General features: G+C 43.1%; 1 protein-coding gene across 2 annotated transcripts in view; it reads right to left on the minus strand.

Moving 5' to 3' along the window:
* Window positions 1-3,423: 3,423 nt before the first annotated feature.
* The window catches only part of man2a2 (mannosidase, alpha, class 2A, member 2), a 47,730-nt gene continuing 30,513 nt past the window's right edge, over window positions 3,424-20,640 (minus strand). The window contains exons 14-22 of one of the 2 annotated variants that reach the window (XM_052042672.1): window positions 18,801-19,031; window positions 18,258-18,380; window positions 16,442-16,556; window positions 14,436-14,569; window positions 13,039-13,180; window positions 11,407-11,540; window positions 7,642-7,836; window positions 6,701-6,811; window positions 3,424-5,706 (exon numbers count right to left, since the gene is read on the minus strand). In XM_052042672.1, the coding sequence (XP_051898632.1) occupies window positions 5,557-5,706; window positions 6,701-6,811; window positions 7,642-7,836; window positions 11,407-11,540; window positions 13,039-13,180; window positions 14,436-14,569; window positions 16,442-16,556; window positions 18,258-18,380; window positions 18,801-19,031 (1,335 nt within the window). In that variant the 3' untranslated portion in view covers window positions 3,424-5,556. The remainder of the gene's footprint in view (window positions 5,707-6,700; window positions 6,812-7,641; window positions 7,837-11,406; window positions 11,541-13,038; window positions 13,181-14,435; window positions 14,570-16,441; window positions 16,557-18,257; window positions 18,381-18,800; window positions 19,032-20,640) is intronic. The other variant, XM_052042673.1, reaches the window with a different exon arrangement.

The raw sequence follows: 20,640 nt of genomic DNA on the forward strand, positions 1-20,640 counted from the left end.
TCTGACATCTGGGATTGAGTGGGAAGGTGGTGTTGTAGTTAACTAGCCTTGATCTTCGAAAGACGGATGAATGGTACACATCTTTTTTAATGTTCAAAAGTTACAGGACAATAGGAAAGGGCAAGAGTGGATTGCTTTTCCAACAACCCACTGCAGAAACATTCCTCAAGATTTCTCCAGTTACCACTTTTCCTGTCAACGTGCTTTCCATCGTTGTCTTCTGCCAACATTCAAGTTGCCAGATTGGAATCAGGAGCAAGAATCTTGTTTACCCTACCTCCTCTCTAATGTGAATCCGTACCACTACTGTGAGATCAGCTAACTCAGCACGGGCCAGGGGGTGAGAGAACTTTGTCAGTAATGCTGCAAACTGGAGAAAGTAAACAGTCACCAGTGACAAGTGTAAAGCCCTCAGATAATTTGCACATTTTCACTTGGACATCATCCCTTCATCACCACCCATTCCTGAAAATCCACACCCAACAGCACTGAGGGAGTTCCCTCAGACTGCTGTATCACAGCTCCAGACCCAGGTTCAATCCTAGTATCATGTGGTTTGCACATCTCCCTGTGACTGTGTGGCTTTCCTCTCACATCCTGAAGACGTGTGTGTTGGTCAGTTAATTGGCCAATGTAAATTGCTCCTAGTGTGTAAGTGAATGGTGGCATCTAGGAGTTGAAGGGAGTATGCGGACAATATAATGGGATTAGCACAAATAACGCTTGATAGCTCAGCTTCAGTGGGGAAAGGGGTCTGTTTCTGTGCTCCACAATTCTATAATCTCCATCAAGAAAGTGACTGTCACCTTTTGTTTTACAGAGAAATTGGGATGGACTGTAAATGCCTCCATTCTATGTTTGAAAGGGAAAATTGCCAAACAGAAACCCTGGTGCCTATTCAAAGGAATAGCATGGAGTTGAGCTACAGTTGAAAAATCTCTTCAACGATAGCTAAAAGCTGAAGGGTCCTGGGTTGGAAGCTCTTGTGACAAGCAGCACAGTGTCAATGGTGCTATTACACTTAGTACCATTACAAAGGAGTTGACGAATACCCGGCAGCAAACATTAAATGCATAAATTGGGGTGTAAGATGCTACGCCAAGGGAAAGTGGTCAGGGAGAAGGGAAACAAAGGAGATGTAAGGAAAAAATACTGTAAATCACTCAGCAAGTCAGGGCATCATCCACAGAGAAATTGTTTTAAGTGCAGTTTCCTCTGTGAATTGTCCTGGGCTGCTTCACACAGGTTTAAATTCCATGCTGCTGAAGATCAGTAAGTATGTAATCAGTTGTTGCAAAACATAAACAAGCTGGGTCACTGGTTATGAATGAAATGCCCTGTGTAATTAATAATGAACAGCACCACTCTGAACATGCCCTTCCTCTGAGTTCATTGCTGTTGGACACCAGGTCAGGGACTCTGACAGTGGCCACTGTGCAGTGAACATGAAATGGAGATGGTGTGAGGTGGGTGTCACATCAGTGCTGACGCAGGGACAGTCAGGTAAAGTATGTATCAACAATGTTTTGACACATGTTATTAATTGCATGCTGGACTTCATTAATTCCTGCTCTGACATCCAAGAAATCACTGAAGGGCAGCATTAAAAACAAAATCTGACATCAGCTCAGGGCTGAGAAATATTGTCAGAGAATACATTAATGTTAAATAAAATCTGAAAATCCTAGAAAAACTCAGCAGATCAGGTAGCATCTGTGGAGAGAGAAGCAGAGTTGATGTTTCAGGTCTACTACCTTTCATCAAAGATTTTCAAGTGACAGAGAAGGGGTAAGGGTGAGAGAACAAGGGGTGTCACAGAGCCTATCACAGACATTCACTCTGTTCTTTTCACCCCATCTGCTACTTAAAACATGTTTAATTTCTGATTTTTCCACGGTCTGATAAAAGACCATCAACCTGAAAGATGAACTCTGGTTCTCTCTCCACAGATGCTGCCTGACCTGGTGAATGTTCCCAGCATTTTCAGTTTTGATTTCATATTTCCAGCATCTGCAGTTTTCTGCTTTCCAGTAATATTAATCCGACGCACCTCTGGTTGCTTACACTCTGAACATGTTAAAATAGAAAGGATGCACCTGTCTGATGGATGATTGAAAAGGGCAAATCAGTCTGCAGCGTGAATCAGCTGATAGTAGCTGGAAAAATGGAACTGCTGACCCAGATTCAAGCTCCCTTGATTTTTCAAGCTGTCAATGGTGGATGTATTATGGTTAATGAAAATAAAAATAAAACTGTGGAATGAAAAATAGAGGTAACCTTTCAGGTTGGAAACCATTCATCCTAACGATCTGTCAGACTACTTGCTGTCAGATGGCACTACTCAACTTTGCAGAAAATTATCAAGCTAACTTCTGTCCATAAAAAGCAGGACATCCAATTTGGCCATTTGCTGTACCGACAGCCTCAGGCATCAGCAAAGAAGTTGGAAGGTTGTCTCTCAGTAATTACCTTCCAATTACGTTGCTGATGACTGAGAGCAAAGATGCTCTTTTGCAAATCATACACTCGGACTCCCAGGCGCCTCTACTATCCCATTTCTATAATATACTTTTATATTTTTCTCCTGCCAAAGTGAATAATTTCACAATTTCCCACCTTATAGTCCATTCACCAGACCTTTGCCCACTCACTTAGCCTACCTACATCCCTTTGACCTCACAGTGACTTACTTTCCAACCTATCTTTGTGTCCTCGGCAAATTCAGGAACCACATCTTCCGTGTCTTTATCCCGTCATTTATACAAATATTTAAAAAACTGAGGTCCCAACATTGATCCCTGTGGCTCAGCAGTCATTACAACTTGCTAATCAGAAAAAGACCCATCTTTCTGTGAGCTGGATAATCTTTTATCCACATTGTTACCTCCAGCTTCTATTTTCCTCAATAACCTTTGACGCAACACTTCAATGACTCCTACAAGTCTTAATACATCAACCAGTTCCCCTTTATCCACCGCTTATGTTACTTCTTCAAATAACTCCAATAAATTGTTCAGACACGATATCACACATTGATTTTGCTTGATTACCTTAAAGTTTTCCAAGTTCTCTGCTGTTACATCTTAGTTAAGGCCACAGTTATAGCAGAAATTACTCTGTGCCCTGCTATTACTTGCAGCTGTTGTGGTCTGTGTGGTGAAAACCAGAGATTTCTATGAACAACTGTGCAGCAGGAGCCTGAAATCCTGGCAGCACAGCAAGCTCCTTTCACAGTGCTCTGAACAGAAAACGGTGGAAAGATTCAGGCAGTACCAGTATTCATTCATTTCTTTCTCCGCAAATCTGTCCTTTCAGTCTGCTTCAGACTTCCAGCATCCGCAGCTTTGTACTTACTCCTCCAGCTCTTGCACGCTGTGTCTCCAGCTATAGGTGTACAAAGACAAGCTTACAATCCACAAGGTTCAGTTTCTCTGATGTTTTATTGAGTATTTGCAACGGTGTTTTGCGCCTATAAAAGTGCGACTGTGACATTGGAAAATCAAGTTCAGGCAATACTGTTGGCAGCAGGAGACACAGTCTGATCCCATTGGGAATGGTGGGTCTGGGTCTTTTACAGAAACAGGGAATGGTTGAATCTGATGGATATGAGGGAAGCACACCTGCAACCAGGAATCTAGTTAAATGTATTTCTAGATTTTCATAAAGTGGCCCCTGAACAAGGGATGTCGCAACAGGAACACCTGACAACTGCAGCAAATAGAATGTGATTCTTGTATAAATGGTAATAAACAAGTCAATTGGTATACCTTTAATTTGTCCTCTTATGCTATGCCCATCACCATCAACCATCCTGAGGCTCTGCACCTAGTGTTATATTAAGCTCAAAATAGTTTCCCCAAACACTTCCCCTTTGAAAGGACAGAGACAAAAGCTGTCCTGCTGGAAATGAAAACATTAAAATTCCAGTCCCATTTCAGGAAGCCTGGTTCTGATCAGTGCGAGAAAACATCCCTTTAGAAAATATGTCAATTAAATTAATTTAATTTCAATAACCCATCCACACGGATGCCTTTTAATATTTTTTCAGAGAACATGATCCCATTTTTTTTAAAGAATACCTTGAACAACTATTGCAGCTGCTTCAAAGTACAACTTAATTATTCCAGAATATTTTCATTTGAAATTTCTATTGGGCATTTTTCTAGTTTCAAACTAAGGAATTCATAATTTTGCAATTGCTAGTTATCCAAATGCTATTGCCTTTAGCAATTTTATTAAAAAGTGATTCTCTCCAAGAGCAGCAAGTTAACCTTAAAAAAACTTTCAGAAGTAGAACTTACTCCTATCAGTTTGCAAACTATCATACAGCTCACATTAAGTGAATCAGAAGAGTTGAATGCCTCACATGATCTGTTGATCCATTCACATCAAAAGAACACTGAAAAAAAAATCAGACATAAAAACACTGAAAATACACAGCATATCCTTCAGATTCCAAAAACCACGATTGTTTCAGCCTGAGAGCTTTGCTGGAGGTTTCAGAGAAAGCTCAGAACACTGATCTGTATTTGTGTATCCAGATCCGCTGTGCATTTACAGCATTTTTTGTTAGCATTGCTGATCAGGACACTTCAGGTCTTGTGCTGGGTTATAAATATTGTGACAGCCACATTGCAAAGAGCAGTTCGGCTGTACCTGGAGAGACTTGACCTCACCCAGCAACTTCAGCTCTGAATATGCAGCAAAACCACAGACTTATTGCACAAACATCCCAGGAGATGCTGACGAATGAAGCCAAGGCTTTGAATGTCCCAGTGCTGGTCCAGACACTAGAAAACAAGTCCTGAACAATGTGGTAATGGAAGGTCAACTGGCCTTTGATTTACAGGACAAAATGCAGCAGGAAGGTGTGGACATTGGTTTACTCGAGGTGAGGTTCAATCCATGTCAAATCCATCTGTAACAGGGAAAGGACTTCCACAGAACCAAACACCACCCCCCACCCCCCACCATTGAAGGGGAGAGATTCATTGTCAATCTCTTCAGGAATGCATTGCACAAGTCAGATCAGAACACCTTCAGTTCAGGTTTACAGATTTGCACACTGAGCAACTATGAATGTGCAGACTACTCTGATGCCCATGCACACAACTAACACTTTCCCACTTGCCTGCTCTGTTCTTGCACACTTGTGCTTTTGCATCACTGAGACAGGTGTAAACTGTCCACTTTCAGATTCCCCAGAGCTCTGTTCCTCACTATTAAAGTTATGAATTTACAATCAGGTCAGGCTTGCCCATTAAAGTGGATGAAGTGATGTATACTGTAGTGGTAAATGCATAAATTGCATGTAGAATTTGGGGTGGTTCTGCTCTGCTTTCACTACACAAGCAACTTGAAATCCACGATTTGACTCAAATGGAGGAAGCTTGTTCAGTTTCACAGTTCCAGCTCCAAATGTGTCTGTCCCACACCCAACACCCTCTCCATCAACTCCATGGTGTTTATGAATCCAAGAGCCATGGTTCCTACTGCTATATGGCTGCTATCTTGCAACTCCTAGCTCCAGGTGAGGAAGCACTGTTGTTAAATCACTCAAACCATTCGAATGCGGAAGGTGGAAATCTCCATTGGTTTCAGGAAGACAAGGCTGCTGTTGAAGGGCTTGGCGGGATACAGAAGAGTCAGGGACATTGGCTGCACATTCACAACATCCAGACCCTGAAACAGGGTCCCCACTGATAGCTACAACAGAAAGGCAAGAGAGAGGTTAGTCTGTAATCATGTTCTTACTGAACTTCAAGCATCCAGACAGAACTATTCCCAGATTTATGAGAACTTAACAATTTTGTTGAGTTTCGACAAGCGTTACAAGAATTTTAAATAGAAATTAAACAATTATCCTCTTCTCTCCTGAGAGCACAATTCAGTGGAACATTATCCCCCCCATTAGCTCAGCATTACTAAATGTAAAAGACTCAAAATAAAATGCTGGAAATATTCAGCAGCATCTGTGAAGAGAGAAACAGCTAGTTCTGATGAAAGGTCTTCACCTTGAAACATCAACTCTTGTTTCTCTCTCTACAGATACCGTTTGACCTGCTGAGTATTTCTAACACTGTTTTTATCTCAGGTTTCCAGCATAGATAGTTTTTGAATTACAGGGTAGAAAAAACACAGCAAAGAGCATGCAGCTTCTGTGGAGTGATGCAGATTAGCCCAGCTCTTGTGCTTAACTGAAATCCACATACAGGCAATTGCAGAAAGATGATGACTGGCCAACACCGAGGACAGGAATCCACTGGCCAACCCTTCTCCCTCTCCAGTGCTGCCAACCTGAGCACCTTTACCAGACTGAGAACAGGGGGAGAGGGGAGGTCCCCTGGCCTGTTGGCAGCAGATTCACAAAAGGCCATGTGGGTTTTAAGGAAGTCATTGGGCAAAGCCTCATCTGAGAGCCAAGCACAAAAGGTTTACATACCAATAACTTTACATAGAACCAAGAATGTTTGTACAAATTGGCCACTGCTCCTTTTAAATTTTTGGTACTCACAGCAAACGTCAGGAGTTCCTCGACACCAAACCGCTTGGGCCAAGTGGATCCCACGACCAGATTTAGGCAACAGCATGGGTCTGCGCCAGACCCATGTCATGTAAAAATAAAAACTGCCTGAAGCTGCCTTTAATTGATTTAAGCCAGTTATCAGACTGTCTGTGTCTACAATAATCTGTCCCATACCTTGCCCTGGGTAGTCGTACAATTGAAGCCCAGGCTCCTGGCCTCAAGCCCACAGTCAAATCCTTTCCGATGAAGGATCAGAGCAGCCTCTAACCCAGGGGCTGAAACCACCTGTAGCAAAAAAAAATAAGAGAGTGAAGGGGGCGGGTGTGAGTGAGTTGGGGAAAGTGCAAGAGAGTATGTGTGAGAGAGAGAGTGCGCGAGACATGGTGTGACAGAGAGGGTGTGTGTGAGAGAGGTGTGTGGGTGTGAGAAAGAGAAGTGTGAGAGAGACACAGAAGTATGAGTGAGAAAGAAAGACAGAGGGTGCAGTGAGAGAGAGAAAGGGCGTGAGTGGGTGAGTGGTATTGATGTAGGGATTACACCCACCATGACTTCAGTGCAGAAGGACAATGACATGCCATTACAACTCCACACCACGTCCAGTGTGGGTGCAGTGGCTGGGAAATCAATGGCAGCATCCGCATTTAAATTACAAAGTGAGCAGTAAAGCCCAACTTGCCTCCTACAGCACCTTCTGTTGGATGCCGCTCAATCTCACAACCAATGCTTTTTATTTGTGGGATTGGTATATTGCAACGCCAGCGTTTATTTAAGGTGGTGATGAGCCAGCTTCCTTCAGCCACTGCTGTCCATATGGCAAGGATTCTCTCAGTGCTGCTTCTGACCCCTCTCTCCTTTGCGGAGAGGAAAGTTTTGCCAAGCTTGAGAGGGCTTCAGAAGGCAAAGTGGGAAGAACCATGTGATCCCAGTGCGAGACTGGGTGAATGACGTAACTCTCGGGCAGCCAGCCTGTCACTTTGGAAGGGGCAGATGATAGGGTGAGGGGGAGGAACTACAGCAGGGTGGTGCAGCCCGGACTGGCGAGGGAGCAGGAAGCATGGCCAGTGTTGGGCTGAGCCGCAGCGGTGATTGGCCTGGTTCCCCGTCACATTCCTCACCTCAGACTGCAGAGTCCTGATGTTCAGCATGTGGAAGTCGCACGGTACAGCGGCAGAAAGCGGGCGCCAGGTTCGGATGGGCGGAATTTTCTGTGGCCGGGGTGTCACAGGCATTGCCAGGACCTCATGGTTCACCAGCATCGAGGTCATGTGACTGAGCAAAGAGGGGAAGCTCACCGGCCTGCTGTCCTGTACCTGGAGGAACAGAAATCAATACCTGGGGTGAGAGCAGTACCCTGCGGTAGACCCAATTAATCCAGGAGGAAGGGTCAAAGGGGGTGAACCTGAGCAACTTAACTCTTCCAAATTACCGGATCCCCAAAATCTCTGTACTACCCTGTACTGCCTCGATGCAATGTGAAATGAATTGATCTGTACGATCGGTATGCAAGACAAGTTTTTCCACTGTACCTCAGTATGAGTGACAATAATAAACCAATTCCAATACCAAAATCCACCCTCATCTCCTGCAAAGCCTGGCAGATTAGTTTAACAAGTCAAGTCAAACTTATCGTCATGTGCACAAGTACGGTGGGATATAGGTACAATGAAAAACTTGCTTGGACAGCATCACAGGCACGCTGGTTCAGACAACACACAAAACATAAAATATACATAAATTATATAAGACAGTGAAGAGAAAAAGACTGTGCAAAACAAGACATTAGTGCAGTCCCCAGGGTCACCAATACTGCACAAGCTCAGTCCCAGAACTTAAAAGGTTTTGTTTCCCTGGGGCACGCAAGTACAATCCACACACCGACTGAATCAAGTCCTGGTCAATTCCCACATCTGCTGATTCAAGAGAAGTTGAACTTAACTGCCAGTGAGAGACCTGCACTTTCTAAACCCATCAGAGTCAACCAGGATGAACCAACAAGTCAAAAAGATAAAAAGAAAGGAAGGAATTGCCTGGACTTTGGTGGCTGAAAAACAGCATGACAACAACATTCAGCTCCAATATTCATTTAATGAAGGTTGATCCTCTATCTGCTCAATATCCCAGCCCTAATCCCCAGATTGCTTCAGGATCAAAGTCTATTGATCTCAGCTTTAAACATACTTGAGTGTATATCCTTTGAGGTAGAGAAGTCCTAAGATTGACAGAAACCTCAGATGGACCACACCTGGTGATGTCTGGACACTACAATTCTTTACATGCATTGAAAGACTGTTACATAAATGGCAGCTAAGCCAAGCATGACTCTGGCTTCATTCAACATCCACATGCTATTCAAGGAAAGAAATAAGAAAATGATTTTTCCTACCCTCACTGAAGGCAAAAATGAGCCAAATATCATACTGACCGAGACCAACTAACACAGCAGAGGGTCTAACCAGAGAGTGTCTAGACTGCATGCTGCATTGGCTGCTGCAACAATCAGGGAGCGCTCTCGCATCACCTTTCAAGCTAAGAAAATCAGACAATTCACAGGGAGGTTTTACTGGTCCAGATTTCCCCTGCAGACAATACACTCAAACAGCAGTAAGCTGATACTGTGTGGATTCAGACTGATGATCATTGCAAACAATTGCTCAGTTTCTAATAGCAGATTTCTCATCAGTGGACATTGGTACTTGGCACAGGACTGGCCAGAGTCAGGCTCCGAGCTTCTTTACACGGTGCCAATGTATGTGCTCATCCAGAGTGTTCAAGGTCACAAACTGTGCAGTCACGATGTACCATCACTTACACTGCTCCACTCCTCCCACCAAAATTGCTCTTCAAAACTGCTTTTGCAGTTTTTCTGCTCAAATCGTAGCTCAGAATTGGTGGGCCAAAACTTGGTAAACGGGCATAGCAGTTCTGTACAGAGCCAGAGATCAGCACCACTAGCATGGCTTGTTACAGACCTCTCCCTCCTGAGCGGACATAATTCAGGACAAGGCAGCAGCATTTCTCCACTTCCTTAGTAAACTTAAACTATGAGTCCACACTGGCAGTGTTAACAAATCACTCTCAAGGATCACAGTCAAGCCACACTCAATCCTTACCAGAATTTCACTAACACTCAGCAGGAGCCAGCAGAGAGCAGTGAGGCACTGGAACACTGACTGATCTCACCCACTAACACAGAGGCAAAGGTGCACTGCTAATCAGCAACTGGGATATGAACACAGACAGGCAGCTACTGGCTACACTGCACAGGCAGCTACAAATGACAGCACTGAGGAGGTCAAAGATAATTAACAAACTATACTTTGACCTAGCCCGCTCTCTAAAAGGTTACCTCGTGGGTGCTGTTCCAGGAAAAGATGGAGGCTGCGAACGCCTGGAACATGGAGTGCAGCCTTGACAGTAAGCCAATGTACTAAAGAGGAGCAACGGGAATGAAGAAAATGGTGAAGATGTAGGAAAGCAGTGCAGCAAATGGGCAAGTCCTACCTGTCACACTGCAGAGACACAATAGTAATTACACAACATGTACAAAAACACACACTCACACCCAAACCCACGACCGATTCTCCTCTCTTTAGCCTGTCAGATGGGCAACCTGCAGCTCCCCCACCAGATAGCCTTCCAAATACATGCATACAAAAAACAGACATTTTATACACGTGAAAGCAGTGGCTGGTTTGCATTTGTGATGCTCCTGTTCCTAACCGAGACCCATTAACCAGGAATGATTGGAGCACAGAAAATTCCCGCAAACTCCACTCATTTCCAGGTCAGTCCAGCTGAAGGTTGTGCAATTCTAATTAATTGTTCCGCAACACTGCAGAACTCCTCACTGCTGACAGTCGTCTGCTCTGCCACGTGTCACAGGTTTGACAGCCCCTAACGACTACTTCCCTTTCAACCTTTAGGACCCTGAGGCAGGGGCAGAACATTCACTTCTTAACAATGACTGGTCACTAAGGGAGATAAGCAAAGCTTTATCTTGCAGACTGTTTCATTTGACACTCCCACTGAAAGGCAAGAACTTCTTTACTGAGGGAGTTCTTCAGAGTAAAGGATGACTTGCTTTCATTAGAATTCTGAGGGGTCCAAGATGGCTGAAGAGTCCTAATGAGGGATCTGCAGACTCTGCCACAGGTGAGGTAGGCGGGGCAGGTGGATGGGTTGTTTGGGACGTTGTGTGCTCCTTCCACAGTGGTTCAAGTGTTCCCATGCAAAATTCTCAGTGTCTCCCCAGACACCCCTTCCCTCATGTCACACACCTGGGTTCAGAATAAACCAAAAATATTTCATTGGCTGACCCACACATTGGGTCATGCTGAGGTCATTAAAGCACCATCATAAGTGGGAGACCCTGTCTGATATGAAATGCAAGACGAGGGATACATGTCTGGCTTGGCCTTTGCCTCACGTGTTGATACAACCACAGAACCTACTAAATACAGAACAGCAGCATGAAAAGGAGACACTGGAGAGGAAACAAATTCCAGACAATCTCCCCAATCCTTTCCTTCCCCCTCCTTGCCCACAACCTCCTCTGTTGCTGGGGTCCATTTCCACAAGCTATATGTGAGTTCTCAAGCTCGGTATTTGCTGGTGGGCATTTAATCACAGTGAGGATTTCAAGCAAGACCCTCCCCTGGCCACTGGAGAACACTGGAGTCAGCTGATTTCTAACCCTCCCTACTGCTCAGATATCAAAGTGTGGAAGTGGACACCTCTGGAATACAACGGTCAAGGACAATGTCAAATGGATCTTAAACCTCATTGGAAATGAGAAACAATATTTTCATTTTGCTTTGTCCATCTCCTCCACATAGAGGCAATAGATCATTCACAAAACACATTTGTAAAGGACTAAATACTTTGTTTGATGTCGATCTTCTTTCCAGCAAGATGCGGAATCTATTGCAGGTCAGTTTATTGTCTTTTAGCCCCTGTCCCAGGCCTCGATTATCATCCTGCATTAAGCGGCGATCCAGAATAATCTCCAACTGACCTGCAAATGAAAGGGGATAAACATCAGCTCAGGCTTCAGCAGTAAAACAGAGGGGTTGCCCAGGTTACTTTCTGTAACATTTCCTCTAATTTCCTCAGGAAGAGGGTTTGTTAGAAATTTCAACTTTATAAAAGTAGTTCCATGGATTAAGATATCTTTATTAGCCACATGTACATCGAAACACACAGTGAAATGCATCTTTTGCGTCGAGTGTTCTGGGGGCAGCCCACAAGTGTTGCCACACTTCCGGCCCCAACATAGCATGCCCACAACTTCCTAACCCATATGCCTTTGGAATGTGGGAGGAAACCGGAGCACCCGGAGGAAACCCATGCAGACACGGGAAGAACGTACAAACAGCAGTTGGAATTGAACCTGGGTCGCTGGCGCTGTAATAGCGTTACGCTAACCGCTACACTACCATGCCTGCCGTTCTTCACTGATGCCTCCTCATACCCTACCCCCACAACAAAGGCTACAGGTGGTGAATACAGTGAGCAAACTTGATCAATGGATCACGGAGGTTCCTCATTCTTTAAAGCAATCCAGTCTTCCTTCACAACAGGATGCAGATGCAGAGTAACTGCATTGTAACCAGCAATAGGAACATTTCAAATCAGTCCCATAAGCAGCCACACCACCATTCCCTGCCCTGCCTGATAATGTTGGAAGAGGACAGTTTACTACCGCTCTAGTCTATGTAAACCAGGTGCATAAGAAAATAGGAGTAGGCCACTCAGCCCTTCATTCAATATGACATGGCCGATCAGCCCAGGCCTCATCTCCTCCACTATGCCAGTTCTTTATAGCTCTCAATTCCCCAATTCAAAAATGTATCTACTTCCATTTAAATACTAATGATTTGGCATCCACAGCCCTTCAGATGGAGAATGCCAGAGATTCACCACCCTCTGCAAGAAAACATTTCCACTTATCTCAGTTTTAAATGACAGGCCCCTTATATTGTAACTATGTCCCCTTGTTTGAGACTCTCCCACTTATGAAAACATATCAACACCTTCGCTGCCTTGCCCCCTTTAGATCGTGTATATTTTCAATAAGATCATCCCTCATTCTTCTAAACTCCAAAGAGTACAGACCTAATCTGTTTAACCTCTCGACAGGACAATCCTCTCATCCTGGGAATTAGACAAGTGAATCTCCTTTGGACTGGCTCCAATGCTACCATATCCTTTACTAGGCTCATGAGGAATTCTTATGTCAGTTCTTTTCAAAGTGAACCAGCCTGTTCAACAGTCCAAAGCAAAATAGTAGTACAAAAAATATATGGCAGCCTTGTCTGAACCTAGTGCACAGGATCTCACTATGCTAGTGTCAATTTCTCCTAACCATAGTGACCCCGGCATTGCTACAGATCATGGTGAGAAGGAATGGATACTACCGCCCATCCCCACACCGGCTAGTACCTCTGACAGTAGGGCCAGGGGTACTTCCTTCCCACTCATTTGATGTCCAGGAGCACTAAAGGGTTACTTACCACTACGTATGCTTGACACGCCCAGAGATTGAGCAGTGTGCACCGTGAGACGGGAACGATTGTCCTGAATATAGGCCATGGCTGGCATGGGGTAGAAGTTGGCCTGAAGTGGCAATTTTTGGAAGTATTTCCTAGGTTGAATCTATATCAAAATAGAGAAATATGAAGATTGATTCATACTGCTGTGCAAAGTCTTCATTATTTGAAACTACAGTATCAAATGGGAATTTAAATTTCGTTCAATCTGGAAATGAGAGTGGTCATGTGGTGACTGGGAAATGACCAGATTGTTACAAACCCCCAAACAATTCACTGCAGCTTAGGGAAGCAATTTGTTGTCCTGATGTGACTGCAGACATATTGCACCTTGGTTGCCTCTTAACTGCTCTCTGAAATGCTCTGACAAGCCACTTAATCCAAGTACAATTCAAGATGGGCAATAAGTGTGAGCATTACTCGTGTTGCCTGCACTCTTTAAACAGATATTGAAGAAAACATTTAATTACATATTCTTGTCCTCTTGCAAACTGACTTCAAGCCTCTCCAGCTATTCTCCCCAACTCAGATGTTTCCCAAACCACACTGAACCAGCTCCCTGATCTGATATCCAATGGACTGAAGTCAGGGATGGGGACATAGGGTCCATTAAACATCTATACATGTAAAATCTTATGGTCTGTGTGCATTTCCTATTAAAACTAACTCTGACCGCATTTATAATGCAGGCTGCTACTATAAACCTGTCAAGCTGTAATTATTCTGACTTCACAAAACCAGGCTGGAGTAATTACAGGGCAATAAGTTCACATCACCAGTTTCTACTGGTAGTGTTCAATGAAGAGAGGATATGGAAAAAATTAGGCCAAAATACGACTTATAAGAGGGACTGATTATATCTGTGGATCCTGGTCCAATTATCCCGACCATCCAATACCTGTTAATTGATCCTTGATTTGCTCCTCAGCCTATGAAATGTCCACTGGTTAAAAAAAATGACCATCAATGTATTTATATTGCACCTGACAACATAGAGATATCTTAGAGTGCTTCACACAATGAATTATGATTGAAGGTCAGTGAGGGTTTCACAAACACAGCATCATTAATGGCCCTAAATTGTGACAGGATGACTAAGCAGCTAATCTGTATTTGATATTAGTTGCTACCACAGAGGAACCATCTGCTCTTCAGATAATGTGACAAAACTGTTCACGTCCGCCTGAATAACAACAAGAGGCAGATGGGATCAGCTTCAGCGCACTTGCTCAGGAGAAATAGCTAAGAGTTTACTTCAGGGCCGGAGTTTTCTAAAAAAACACTTCTTGTTTAATTTTCTACCATCCACCATATTCAGCTTTCTAGGTCAGTGGATGATACCGTTTGTGTAATCACTTTACCTGAAACCCATTCAGATCAGTGAAGAACATGTCTCCGCTTTCAATACTAGTGGACAGTCGCATTGCCAGCTCCCTGTTGACCTGGTCATGAATGTCAACGACAATGGAAACATCCAGCGACAGCCCTTCAACTCCTGTCAGTACAATGGATTGTGTCAGGTTATCAATGAGCGGCATATAACAAAGCACATTATAATCTACCGACTGGAACCATTCCTTTCAATCTATCTCTGCCACATATCCAGATGCTATCAGTAAACTCAACAATGTCCACTGCTAGCAATTCCTGACGTCAATAGTGGCACTAAATCCAGCTTAGTACCTCTCCTGGACCTGTCACTATTTACTGCTCCTTGCAAAAACATCAAACTGAGGCTTTGAAACTGAAATGCTTCAACTGCTGTACAAAGTTTCCCTGTTCCTCCCAAATTCCCCAACCCTTATTGTCACTGCACATTCTCCCTGTGCCCTGATAGATTGCAATCATCCTTCTCAAACATATGACAAGGAGAACAGCAATAAGGAAATTGCACTTGTATAACACCCTGCACAGCCTCAGGAATCCAAAGTGTCTTAAAGCCAATGGAGTCACTGTTGCAATAACACTGGAATACAGGAAAAGGAGTATATTGTTTCTCCACTCTGTTGTTCAGACATTCAATGAGATCATGGATGATCTGTGACCATCCTCTAAAAGAGGCACTCAAATTACATACAGCAAGATCCCACAATTAGCAATGCTCTGTTGCCAGAGTTTTAATGATGTTGGAAGGATAGCCATAACGCAGTAGGATTTTTTAATTACAGCCAGGAGAGCAGTTCAAAGCCTCTCATTTAAAAGGCAACACTGACAGTGCAGCACTCCACCAGTATTACACTCGGAGTAACAGCATGAAGCAGCACTCAAAGTCACAACTGAGAGATTCGAGTGAGAGCAAAGGCCCTAAGCCATGATGAATACTCAATTCTATCGTTATAAAATTTACAGTCAGTGTTCAGCAGCCAAGATGACTCTGCTCACGACAAGAGTCAAAATCTGTTTGGCCCATCTCCTTAATAAATCCTATCTGTTAGACAATGCTGAGCTGTGCCACTGCTGTTAGAAGCCTGATTTTTGACCTACGCTAGAGTGACAGCCATGCTGGTGAGAGAGAAACAACTTGCATTGTGCTCGTACTTGTCCCAGCTGTACGATACCCAGACATCTGGACAGCTCATCCTTGTTGGGCACATTCATCCTTAGATGCAGCTGCCTTAACCTAAACCTTTTGATTCTCCACATGATCACACTCTCGTAACCACTGGTGCTCAGATGCTGGTGTACTGTGTGATGCTCCACAGTGCGTCCAGCAACAGCAACAGTGGCCTTAGACATTCTCTGCTTAAATCTCCTGGATTCCATACATTCCCCTGTCCACTTTCAAAAGCCTGCTGGACAGTGCCAACTTAAAAACATAAGAAAATAGGAGGAGTAAGCAACTTGGTCCCTCGAGCCTGCCCCACTATTCAATATCATCATGACTGATCTGCCCTGGGCCTCAACTGCTCTTCTGTGCCAGTTCCCCAAAGCCCTCAATTTCCTAATCTTTAAAAAATGTATTTATTTACTATTTAAATACTTCTGATAAGCTGGCCACAAACCTGAAGTAGAGAATTCTGAGATTTACTGCCGTCTGCGAGAAGTTATTCCTGTGAAGCTCAGTTTTAAATGACTGCCCATTCACCTTGTAACCACGTCTCTTCATTTGAGATTCTGCCACTAGTGAAACATCTTGACATCTACCCTATTGTTCCTCCAAAGGTCTTATAGGTTTCAATAAGATCAAGCCTCATCCTTCTAAGCTCCAAACAACATAACTATAATTTTTTTAGCTGCTCACGGTAGGACAACTCTCTCATCCCAGCAATTAGGCAAGTCAATCTCTCAGTGTCTACTGCTACTCCTGCCACTCCAGGGAAATTCTGCATCATGAGAATGTGCTAGGGACAAAGAAAGCTGCTGTTACCTGGCAAGTTGTAAAGGCGAATTATCTGGTGGAAATGCCGATAGAAGCTGATGACCTCGGAGTACAATGGGCCTTCTGTAATGCGAGTGATCGGAGTCTGTTTGGAAATATAGGCCTAAAAGCAGAGACATAAATACACAGCCTTGAAGTGAAAGCAAATTAAACTGGATACAAAAGTACTATAGTGTACATTAGCCTTGCAATTTATCCTCTATAATTTATTTTCAATATAAGAATTAGTACAAGGCTTAAGTTTTTATGCCATCCCACATCTGCAGTTGCCTTTCATTGCCTCAGTGTGATTTACAGACATTTAATCATTCGAAGTGTAATCACTGCTGTAATGGAGGGAATGAGGGGTACAAAGAGAATGTCCACATTTAGTCACCTCTCCAAAATGGCACTCTTGTCCCAGCAGCTCGTCTGTGAAACATGTGGCAGGTGAAATTTAATGCTGAAAGCTCCGAGGTGTTACATTTTAGGAAGAATGAGAAAAGCCAATATAAACTAGACGGAACAATTCTCAGATGGGCACAAGAGAGAGATCTCAGGATATACATGCACAGGTTGCTGAAAGTGACAGAGCAGGTTGGGAAGTGGTTTATATACATAATCACAATTGATTGGGCTTAATATAGAGAAAATACGGTACAACAGTTAGGACAAACCTTTATAAAACACTGGTTTAGCCATAACTGTAGTATTCTGTCCATTTCTGGTTGCCCCACTGATAAGCTGAAGGCTTTGGAGAGGATGCAGAAGAGATTAACCAAAATGATTCGTGGGACGAGGGACTTCAGTTATGTGAACTCATTAGAGAAGTTGGAACAGGGTAGGTTGCAAGGAGATCTGATTGGTATTTAAAATTATCAACGGCTTAGGTAAAATGCATATGGAAAAACTTCTCCCCATATTCTAACAGCTGGGAGAGAACAATGAATGAAGGAGATTGGCAAAGGCAAAAGTGTCATGAGGAAATAATGCAGAGAACAGTGAGGACCTGGAATGTACTACCAGAAGCAGATACAACTGTAGCACTGAAAGGAGAGCTGGATAAATATCTGAAAGGAATAAATTTAAGGGATAGATCTGGTTCACACTTGACAGGCCAAACACTGTAGCCATTGTGATTCATGAATGAGCGTAGACAGTAAATTCAGAGGCTGTTTGACAGTGAGGGGCAACAGCCGACTCCACCGGTGTATAATTTCCACTGGGAAGTTAAGCAGGAGGAAATCACCAACCTCTAACCCAGACCAATGATGCTCAGAGCACACTGTGGGCAAGGGGGCATGAAATATTAGTTTATGTACCTTATAAATGTGGTTTTGGAATTTTATATTTATGTGTCATATAATTTATATGTGACATAAGACAGTCTTCCAGTTTTGTAAAGACATAAATCATTATGAAAGTCATCTGTGAACTGAAAAAAAAACTCATCAAATTGGAAAATATATGAAGAGTATAGATTAAATAAAATCTGGAGGAATGTCCTTGAGACAAAACCCCCTAAAATGGATGGATATTTTTTGACATGTCCTCACTATTCAAGTTTAAACATCAGGAAGTAGGACTTCCAGGTGGACTCCAAGGAGTCTACACGAACTGTTCAAGGAATCTAGTCAGTCACAAACTTTCCACCCATTGGATATATTTTTCTATAATCATGCAGATGAGCACTTTTGTTTTAAAAGCTTTGCCTGTTGGATTTCTCAGGGTTTCCATAACACCCACAAAGGGAATCCTATGAGCACTGAAGTCTCTCCACTTCCATTTGAGGAAATAGTTTAACTGCCATTATAAAGCTCTGTACCCTGGCTTCACCATCAGGAAGGAAGAGGTAGGCGCCACTCTTATCTTTAAATGACCGCGTTCCATACCACACGAACTCCATCCGCACCTTCTGCTCCTGCTGGTCATCTTTCCTTTTAATGTTCTGGAAAGTAAATAAGCACAGTTAAAGAGAACATACAGGTAAACAACCAGGATGGTCAGATTCTACCTGATCTACACCAATAACAAAGAGTAAAATGCATCAGTATTGTTGACTGAAGAAATGCACTGCTAATTCCAAGATCCAAACTACAAACCTATCTAAGGTCAGCTTCCAAGTTGTGAATGTGTAAACTTATTTTGTTTTACAAACCAAACTTTTCAACACAAACATAAGCACCAAAATGCTGGGAAATGGGAAATAAATAACAAACCCCAACAATACAAGTAATTTGAGTCTTTCAATCCATGTAAAGTGCCTCATTCTTGGTGGGTTCTCCTACAGATAATTGTGTACAACTGCCTGCACTGTTCCTCAGACATTTCAGCCAGTGATATTCTTTATTTCTGGTCGAAGCCCTACCTCCATCAGTCCAGTTACTCCATTAAACCACACTTGCATGTGCTGATTTTCGATGAAGAAATCATTGGTTGAGGACTCCAGGATCTTCACACTGAATGGTTCCTTCTTACTCACAGTTACGTCTCTGTTGCGTAGGTAGATTGCCACGTTGGAATTCACTGGTGCATTAAATGATTCAGATAGCTGGAACACAGCAAGCCCCAGAGCAGGGAGGCGAGCAACGAAGGAGACCTGCAGTGAAATACAGCAAGGTTATAGTGGAGATTACTTGCATGTATCATTTTGCACTGAATAAAGGGGTTCCCTCACCATCTGTTCTGAATAAGAGTGTTCAACCTGTCACATTGGCTCCGTTTCTCTTTTCACCAATGCGGCTTCACCTGCTGAATATTTTCAGATTTTCCTGTTTTTATTTTAGATTTCCAACATGTTCAGTTTTTGTTTTATTTTTCTCTCCCCATTGTAGTTTGATTCCACGGTATGAATAACCAGTGGTATCACTGGATTATTTATTGGACTGGCACCATTTATTGGGAGTGGAAGACAGATTGTAGGACATAATTAAAACATAACTTATTACAGGTTTTTGAACTGATAACATTTGATAATGGGATTTGGACATCACTGGCATTGACAATACTATTTTGCATTGCTGAAGTTCATGAACTTAGAGCAGTTAAGAGTCAACTACATTGGACTGAAATCACAAACAAGCCACAGATTTTCTTTGCTGAACCAAATGCTTACTCTTATTCAGACTAACTTTTGGTTGGAATTCCAGATTTATTAAATTGAAGTAAAATTCTCTAACTACCATGTCCACTGATTGATAGCCGAGGACTCTGGCTGCTAGTCCAATATCTCAACCACTACACAACTGTACCCCAAATCAACATGCATACAGAGAAAGAAACAACATGCCTTTGGACAACATATGACATCCTCAGTATATGCCAAAGCTACGCACAGCCAAGCAATTGTTTCTGATATTTAATTATGGTGGCACATAGCAAAGATCCACAAAAACAAGAGCTGTATGTCCAGTTAATTGTTTATTGCAACATGGGCTGAAGGATAAATATTGGCCAAGGCTCCCTGCTCTTCAAGTAAGGTCACACATCTTAACAGACAGATAAAACTTTATAATTTCAGACTAATGCTGAAGAGAGAATGAACTCAAAACTTTGACTCAAATATAGTAACTAAACTGATATTTCTTTTCCTTAGCATCATACAAAGCTCAGTACTCTCCTGAAAAGGTAAAGCCTGATTCCACATCAAGGAGGGATTGTGGAACATCCTTTAGCTGACCAAAGGAATTCGCCCCCATTTTACTCTTACTCCACGACAGTATGAAAACCATGATGTCAACCAATGGGTCTACAACAGAACCTTAACGAATATCCCAGTGCTTCACTGCACCAACACTTTTCTCAGCTGCATCACGCAAAAGTACTTTGATTTGTGCATGCTTGGAGGCAGAACTTCATAGCAGCATCACTGCTTTCATGAAAGGATGCACTTTACACCCTAGATCCACAAGTCCTCTACCAACTTGCACCCCTTGCACTACAGTGCCCTCTGACAATATAGGTTAACAGCGAGATCCTAGAAAACATGGACCATTTCCCATTCAGGAATCACCTCTCGGCAAAGGCAAATACTGAACATGAAATTCATCATTGCCTTCAATGCATCCACAGTCTTTGGTCAATTGAGGAAAAGGGAATTTGAAGATCAAGACCTCAGAACTGGCATGAAACTCATGCTCTATCAGGCAGTGGTGATCCTGCCCTCCTATCAGCTTGAGACTTGGACAAGCTACAGCAAGAATCACACC

This window comes from Pristis pectinata, chromosome 32, assembly GCF_009764475.1.
Source record: "Pristis pectinata isolate sPriPec2 chromosome 32, sPriPec2.1.pri, whole genome shotgun sequence".
Classification (NCBI taxonomy): domain Eukaryota; kingdom Metazoa; phylum Chordata; class Chondrichthyes; order Rhinopristiformes; family Pristidae; genus Pristis; species Pristis pectinata.